Raw genomic sequence first — 9,112 nt, forward strand, 5'->3', positions numbered from 1 at the left:
CTGTCACCTACAGTGGCCGAAGAGGCAGAGATGATTACCCAGAGGAGCAGTGAGGCATCAGAGTCACCAAAACCATCTGGGCTTTTCCCAAGCCACTCACTGCTGCCAGGACACTCCGCAGCTCGGCCCAGGGGAACCAGGCCGGCCCCGGCCCTGCCAGCTAGAATTAGGGCCACTTCTTGTGCTCATTTGCTAACCTGGCACATTTGGTGTCAGGAACAGAAGCTTCTGATCAGAGAGAATGCAGTCATGAGGTATTTTTTTTTTCTCTTTGTCCTTTTAGACAAGTCGATTATTTCAAGCCTAAGTTCCCAGGTCTCCAGGAGCAGCACAAGTTTGTTCCTACCTCTACCCTCCCGTCCCCCCTACCCACCCGGGACCCTCCTGGTTCCCCTCTTCCTCACACCCCTGCGCTGTGCCACTGTTCTGACAAGAGGCCATCAGGCAGCTCTTCAAGGGCCCTGGGGCCTTTATCCGAGTGGGCTGCCGCCATGCGGGCAGGCATCTGTTCCTTTTGTTGTTTTGCTTTCAGCCAACACTAGAACAGAGAGAGAAGCCAGGGTCAACTCACAAACAGATACAAAGCAAAGAGACAGAGAGACAGCGATTTAGAGGCTGGTCACCAGAAAGATGGTGGCAGGGTGGGAGAATGCCCCAGATGGCAAGGCCCCTAAATGGATGGAACCAAGTGTTCAGTCACTCTCTCACGCTTGGGTAGGATGTTCGGTTGGATGGATTCACGTGGACACTGGGGTGGGTGGATGCTCTCCAATCAGTCCCAGCCATTATCCTTGATCATGTGTGCTAGCTCAATGATGTATTTGCCTTCTTTATATTTCTGGCTGCTTTCAAAGGCATGTTCCTAGGAAACACAAAGGAAGAGAAAAGACACTGAATGACCAAAGACAAGCAGATGACTTTTGGAGCACAGGAGCCAAGGCGGGGCCGATGACAGGTATATCAGGACCACCGAAGTCTGGCTCCGGCGTCACCCAGACTCACTGAGAATTCCTACCACTCAGCACACTATGTCCCCTTGGCTTAACTGCACAGCACTGAGGCATCAGCAGGGCTTTCTCAATATTTACAGTAGAATTTAAATATTTTTAAATTTCAACATTCTAAATATTTTCTCAGTATTTGCAATAGCGTTTCTTCAGGATCTTTGCTCATTCAAGTCTCTGGCCAAACGTCACCATCTCAGTAAGGTCTTTACTGAAAATCACAACTTCCCAGGCAGCGATCCCTCCCCGCCCCCCTCTTTTCCTGCTTTATTTTTCTCCACAGCACTTAGCACATTCAAACATGCAGTATAACTTGCATATCTATTTTGTGTTTTGTCTGTCTCCCACTATACCGCAAGATAAACTTCATGTTTTGTTCATTGATAGATCCATCTATATATATATGTGTGTGTGTGTGTGTGTGTACGTGCGTGCGTGTGTGTGTGTGTGTGTGTGTGTATAAAATCTTAGGGGCACTTGGTTTCTGATGTTTACCAGAAATCTGCCCTATGGAGGTATCCATAAAGTTTCTGTGTCATTATTTTATTTTATTATTATTTTTTGGCCGGTCTGTGTGGCTTCTGGGATCTTAGTTCCCCGACCAGAGATTAAACTCGAGCCCTTGGCAGTGAAAGCCCGGAGTCCTAAACACTGGACTGCCAGGGAATTCCCACTGTGTCATTATTTTAAACTGTGCTTGTTAGGCTTAGAGAAAAGACATTCAGGAACAGAAACAAAATATATTGTGAGGCCAACCAGGTCTCTCTTTTATTTCTTATCTTGCTATTTCCATGTCAGATGTGTTAAGTTTGTTTTTCCATCATTGCTTTTCTCCAGGGAAAAAGGAGCTATATGGACTCCAGGCTGAAGGACCTGGCAGCCCTTGAGCCCTACCCAGCTGCCAGGCCTCCAGAGAAGGGCAAACCCAATGCAAACCAGCTGGGAGGTTACCAGCTGGAACTTACAGCACTGCAGGCTCTCCCAGCTAATAAGCCCCACAGAAATAAGCCCTGCCTAGGTGGAGGATCAAGGTGACATTCTATTTGCAGACACAGATACAAAAAACCTTCTTGGTGTATCATCTGAAAAACAGTGGGTATCACGGTCATCGGATGGCAAAGCTCAATGTGCAGAGCAGTGGACATCGGCTCTCCCTCCCGAGTCCCTAAATTAGGAAGCAGCTAAATAAATCCTACTGTCGATAGATTCTGGGCAGCATTTGTATGGACTGTATCTTCTGTTCTAGAGCTCAGGGGCTCCGGGTCTCAGAACAAGAGTTCAGACTCGAGCCTCTTGTTGAGAGAGGAATCATTCCACATAGCAGAGAGGGGAGGGGCAACGAGAGAAAGTGCAAACACACCACACACATACAAGAGCTGTGGGCTCAGCAGTAATTTCCCTGACACCTCATTATTCCCCAGCTCCATTTGTGTGTGTGTGTGTCTGTGTGTGTGTGTGTGTGTGTGTGTGTGCGCGATGTGTACACAACCAGAGGAATGTGGTTTGGGAATAGGACCTATTGTTCCATAGTAGTGTATTCAGGATAGAGAGGAGGAAAAAACAAAACTAGCAAAGTGACAGTGTGTCCCTATTAAACAAAAAAAAAGAAAGAAAAAAGTCAACGCCCCCCAAGCCACAGGGCACTTGCAAAATGTCACAACTGGATTCCAGTAGACAGCACTAGATCTGGAATTGAAACAAACATCCCCCCTAAACCCCACGTCTACTGCTTCCTAGCATCAGAAGCATCATTTAAGCATCCGACTTCCTTTTACAATTAACAAAATTATAAACTTTCTATTTACAAAATTGGGATAATTACAAGTACTTCACAGGGTTATTATAAGGGTCGGAAGGAATAATAGAATGAAAGGTTGGAGCACTGGGCCTGGCATGTGAGAGGTGATCAATGAATGTTTGGGGAGATGGATGTTCCTCTGTTGTCCTGTCCAGCTGCTGTAACTTCACCTGTGGTTTTCCCCCTTGGTATCATGACTATAAACACCCTGAGGGCAAGAACTAGATCTCATTCACTTTTGTATCCAGCACAAAGGTTCTTAATAAAGCTTTGTCAAAGGACTGAATCATTTTACCTGAAGAAAGGAGCAAAACCAACCAAGTCAGATTTATCTTCTGTATATAAATCCAGCACATGTTCAAGGAATAAGACAGCCAAGAAGTTGGGAAACAAAGAAGAAGCAGAACACTTTTGGATAATCAAAACCAGAACTGTGGCCCCCAGATCACTCAGAGGGGACCAGTGGCCATACAGGGGGAGAAGGGCCAAGCCAGTTTCTCCCGTAGGAAGCTGTGGTTAAACCTTCTTGGCATCATGAAACACAGTGTCCAGGTTTTTTCGTTCTCATTCTGAACATTTCAAGGAAGACATGAAAAGATGGAATCTAAAGGCCATGCTGCTGCACTGCAGACTCCACCTGCAGCAGTTTTTTAGATCTGCACTTTTTTGTTTTTGTTTTTTTTTTTGGCCAAGCCACGGAACTTGTGGGATCTCAGTTCCCCAGCCAGAGATTGAACCCGGGCCACGGCAGTGAAAGCCCGGAATCCTAACCACTAAGCCACCAGGTAACTCCCCAAGATCTGCACATTTTTTAACTTTATTTAAATGGAATCATACTTTCATGTCTGGCTTCTCTGGCTCAACATCTTTTTTTACATACACTCATATTTTTAGAGCAGTTTTAGGTTCATCACAAAAAGGAGCAGGAGGCACAGAGATTTCCCCTAATGCTCCCTGCTCCCATGTATGCACAAGCTCCCCCACTATCAAAGTCCTGCAGAGTGGTGCATTTACTGCAGTCAACAAACGTACACTGATGCATCCTCATCCCAAGCTAGCTAACGGCAGGTCCCATGAGCCAGCCCCACACTGATGCTCTGCAACTGACAGGACAGGGGATTTGAGGCATTTTACATGGAATAAATTGCCCTCCCCAAAACAGGAAGACTCATTTTCCAATATTCCCACAATGAGAGAGAGGGCAGAGAAAAGCACTGTGAAAAGATCTGCCAATAATAATAATAACAATAATACAAGTTGACTTTCACTCAACACATATACTTCCTCCCACCCTGGCAAGGGACTGCCCACTCTCCTAGGTACCAAGGAGATGTTAAAAATATCTGTTGAGTTAAACAGTGCAGGAATAAATGTCCAGTTGGGCAAGTCCAGCCATGACTATATCTGACAGTGGACATTAATTAACACAATATTTGATGATGCCTAGCACAGGGTCTGGGACCTAAGAGATGTTCTGGGGACATTTACTGGAGCATCAAAGAACATGGGTTCTGCAGTTGGACCACCACCTGGACTCCTATCCTCGTTTGGCCATGTAATGGCTAGACAACACTGGACATACTATTAACCTCCCTAAGCCTCAGTTTCCTCATCCATAAACTAGGGATTAAAATGGGTAAATCCTTACCCTCTAAGGATTCTGTGAAGAGTAAATAAAATCATGTATGTCTGGAATGCAGTAAGTTGTCAGGAAATGTTACGTGCCATTGTTATTATTACTATTATTATTATTAATTAAATTGAGAGGGGGGGTGTGTGCGTGTACGTGCGTGCGCGCGTGTATCAGGAGCAGGTGAAGAAAGGAGTAGGAGGAGTGGACTGTCAGTGAAAAGGGGATGAGCATGGCAAACAGAAGTGTGCCAGGAACTGCTCTTTGAGCTCAGTTTCCCATCCTGGTCAAAGATAATCCCACAAGGCCATGGGAGGCAAGTAGAAGAAAACATTCTTCTAACGTGTGGCTCTCAGCTAGTTCCTTCATGGCCCTCTCTCCACCAGTCAGACTCCTTGGTACTTACATATTTCCAGCCCAGAGTGGTTTTGCAGTTTTCACAGTAAATGTCTGCGACGGCGTGCAGTCCTGTTAGCAACACGCGCTCTTCTGCCGGCCCGCAGCCCACGTTAACTCTGTGCCAAGGGACAGAGAGAGAGAGCGGGGCGTCAGGCACATGCTCACCATCAGTTGTTCAAGCTGGACTTCCAGCAAAAAATTAAGTGAGTACAGCTGCCTGCAGGGAAGCCAACACTGAGAAGAGCATCATCTCTAACGGAAACCAGGAATAACCTCCGAAAAGGTAGCCACATGGAAACGTCTCCGTTGAGATGCATTTCAGATCTGCAAGTTCTGATTCGATGAGTCTACTAAAAGAAGTCTTTATGGTTGAGACTTTGCTCAGAATTTTTCTAACAAATGCTTTTAGCCTTGTGATTTAAGGGGACAAACTGACAACCACATTGAAGTCCACAGCCATGAGCACAGGTCCTCAGAGCTTCCTGAGGACTGATTGCAGCCAGAGATGTCAATCATGACGGCACAGTCCTGTCCTGATCACAAGGATGGGTGAGCCCCATCTATCACATACATAGACTCCTTCACAGAGCACCTATTATTCTAGACTGAACACGCTAGATTTCCATTTTCACAGTTCATCAGGCTTGCTTTCCTAGAGAAAGCTGTAAATAATGCTGAGGGCTGTGGCAGACTGTGCATCTGTAGGAGGGGATGGAGGCTCTTCACTAACTCCACTTTAGGAAGGCTCCTCCAACCTTAGTCCTCCAGCAGATCCTGGTGTCCTCTGTTCGCCCTCCTTCTCTCCCCCAGAGACACATCTCAGGGCTAGTTATGAGACCTCCCGTGTTGAAGCTCTCAGAAGCACTTCAGTTTCTTCCCTAGGAGACTACAGCCCTCTGTACTTACTGGGGGTAGTGCCTATATTATTTTTAGCCAAAGATGATGCCCCACCCAAAGTCCCCAAGGATGACTGGCTACCACTTGTGGTAAATAATGCTCCATGGGAGTGTGTGTGTATGTGTGTGTGTGTGTGTGTGTGTGTGTGTGTGTGTCAGAGAGGACAGGTTCCGTTGTTTAATTACCATTGAGCGTTGCTTTTCCCCACCCCTCAAAATTTGCACCGAACAATGGATGTACCATTCAGAGACACTCACACTGAGTTAAAGAGGTATGCTCGTCCTTGACAGAGAGGACAGGTTCCGTTGTTTAATTATCATTGAGCGTTGCTTTTCCCCACCCCTCAAAATTTGCACCGAACAATGGATGTACCATTCAGAGACACTCACACTGAGTTAAAGAGGTATGCTCGTCCTTGACTTCCTTGGAACGACTGAAATGCAAGAAGACAAATCGATAGTTAGAGATCCATTTCACCCACCCATTCGGGAAACCAGCCCCAAAGCACAACAACCATGACCTTGCAGGGCTGACACGGCTAAAAGGGAGCAGTGAGCCAGTTAACCCTCCAGCTAGCAGATGGCATGGTGGGAGGAGGAGAAGGCAGAATAAACAGAGCTACAGAGCCCGGGTCAGCCCACACTCGGACTGTTTTCACCAGCCCAGGTAAGAAAATATCATTAATCCACACTGGCCTTTCCTGGACCCACTTGATTTCAGCCACCTGTACTGCCCACAGCTTTCAAGTCGGCTAGGGCATGGAAACCAGCACAAGCACCTCTGCTTGCCCTCTTGGTTCAACCCTGCAGAAGACAGCAAAGAATCCCCAAGGTAAGAATAAACCACCAAACCCACACTTCTCACTGGTCGTGCTTTCTTGGAGATCCTAACTGCTAGAATAGTTACCATCCTCCTAAATGGCAGCACGAAAGTTCTCCTTTTGAGGTGTAAGCAACTTCATCTCTAGATCACAGGAATGCTCATTAAGCAGGAATCCCACTTTAACTTCTAGCTTAAAGAGGAGCTTCTTTCTTCTGGCTGGAGGATGGCAGGGAACAGGAGAAACTGGAGCCAGAGCTTGCCGTGCGATTTGGCATCTACTTCCATTAACACAGGCCCTATCCGTGTTTTCCTCCTCTGGTTACACTGAAACGTCTGGCTGACATGAGCCGTCCATGTACTGCATTTCTGCCTGCATTTTTAATGTGGCCTGACAACTGTACCCTGAATTAAACATCCTGGTCTGCTCTGAAGACCCTCTTAAAATAAATAAACAAACAAATAAGGGACTCTCCCATGACTTCTGCTATTCAGTGGCTGGAGAAATCTATGGGTGACTGGTTAACAGATCCTTTGGGTCTTGAAACATCCCCTGGAACATAAGAGCTCCAGGCTAGCACTGAGCATGAATAGGAGTGTCACAGCCTCGAAACCTGGAACCTGGAAGTCCATGCCAAGTGTCTGGATGAGACAATGTCCCAGCAACACAGACCCTATATTTGGCCAACCTGTTAGTTCAACTTTGGAGCACAAGACATCCAAGCACCTCCAGGATGGCAAAAGCTTCACGATCTGGTCCCACCAACCTCTGCGGTCTCTTCTCTTGCTACTTTCCCACTGTGTCCTTTGCTCCAGTCAGGCCGAACCACGTGCAATGCCTGGAACTTGCATTTCACCAACTCTGACCACCATCTTCCCTGAGATGGGGAGGCTCCTCCACTTGACCAATCCTAAGCCTCAGCTCAGCTTCCTCTCTTTCGTAAGGCTTTCTCTGACCTCCTCAGGAAGAGGTACCCATTGGTGCCCATGTACTGGACTCCTCTCGTTCCCTGCCTGTTCCTTTTTCATAGCTCTTAGCATACTGGATTTAAATTGTCTCTCCGTCTAACTCACTCACTAGACTGTGAGCTCCCTGAAGGCATGAACCAGGTCTTCAATCTCTCTCTGAACCCACAACACATAGCGTGAATCTGGCATCATTTATAAAATATTTATTGCATGAGTCAATTGCCTCTAATTTCCTTTTTTTTCTTTAAATGGCTTTATTGGTATATATCTGACACACAATAATAAAGTGTGTATATTTAAAGTGCACTATTTGATGAGTTTTGATACCTGCATATACCTGTGAAATCATCACCACAACCAATATTACGGACTATCTGTCACATCCAAAAGTTTCCTCATGTCCCTCCATCCAGCCATCTCTTCCCTCCTCACTCTCTTCCCACTCATCCTCAGGTAGCCACTGTCTACTGTCACTATAGTTTGTATTTTCCATAATTTTTAATAAATGAAATCATACAGCTTGTAGTGTTTCTTGCCTGGCTTCTTTCACACAGCATAATTCTTTTAAGATTCATCTATGTTGCTGTATATATCAATAGTTCATTCTCTTTTCATTGCTGAGTCATATTCCAGTCTGTGACTCTACCAGAGTTAATTTATTTTTGGTTTGATTTTAATACGGGATTTGGACTAGTTGACCTCCAAGTCTCCTTCCAGCTCCAAAATTATATTGTCATATAATTCTGTGGTCCTACATTATGGATAATTGAGAGTGCCACCCTCGAGGAAACTTTTATCAAGATCTTCAAGTTAGAGCTTAGAAGAAGGTGGTTATGGGAAAACAAATTCTAGAAGAAAGCAGACTGGAAAACGACAACACGAAGTAACACAGCTTCACCATTTATGGCAGGAAAAGACATTCACTTCTCAAAGACTTACAGATCACCTGCTATCTGCTAATGGGAATGCAGGGAGAGAGGCAGCACTGTAAAGCTTTTCAGGGCAGCAGTCCCCCCAGAAGGTACACAAGACAATCCTTCAGGGTAGGGGGAAAATACTAGAAATTTTATCTATTTAATTTTATCTTTAAAAAAAAGTTTCACTAAACAGTATTTAGCAATGCTTTCATTTTATATGATCTTTGTAGTTTAGAACTGATATGCCTGTACAAAAATTAAAATGGAGGATATTCAGAAGAAAATGCAGGAGAAAATCTTTGTGACCTTGAGTTAGAAAAGATTTCTTAGATACTACACCAGGAACACAATTTATAAAAGAAACAACTGCTAAATTTCATCAAAATTTTAAACTTTTGCTCTGAAAAACACTTTTAAGAGAATGAAAAGATAAGCCATAGACTGGGAGAAAATATCTACAAATCACTTGTCTAACAATGGACTTGTATCTAAAATATACAAAGAACTCTCAAAACTCAATAATAAAACAAGAAACCCAATTTTAAAACGGGCAAAGATTTGAACAGACTTCACCAAATATAAACAGATGGGAAACAGGCCCATGAAAAGATGCTCAACATCACTAGTCATTAGGGGAATACAAATTGAAAAACATAATTGAGATATCACTATACACACA

The 9,112-nt window shown here is 44.9% G+C and overlaps 1 protein-coding gene across 10 annotated transcripts in view; it reads right to left on the reverse strand.

Moving 5' to 3' along the window:
• Positions 1-586: 586 nt before the first annotated feature.
• Positions 587-9,112, reverse strand: part of YPEL2 (yippee like 2) — a 33,266-nt gene continuing 24,740 nt past the window's right edge. For all 10 annotated transcript variants that reach the window (XM_024127523.3, XM_024127522.3, XM_055089968.1 and 7 more), the window contains 3 exons: positions 6,118-6,161; positions 4,839-4,947; positions 587-862 (listed from right to left, as the gene is read on the reverse strand). In XM_024127523.3, the coding sequence (XP_023983291.1) occupies positions 773-862; positions 4,839-4,947; positions 6,118-6,161 (243 nt within the window). In that variant the 3' untranslated portion in view covers positions 587-772. The remainder of the gene's footprint in view (positions 863-4,838; positions 4,948-6,117; positions 6,162-9,112) is intronic.

The sequence above is a fragment of the Physeter macrocephalus genome, chromosome 14, assembly GCF_002837175.3.
Source record: "Physeter macrocephalus isolate SW-GA chromosome 14, ASM283717v5, whole genome shotgun sequence".
Classification (NCBI taxonomy): Eukaryota; Metazoa; Chordata; class Mammalia; order Artiodactyla; family Physeteridae; genus Physeter; species Physeter macrocephalus.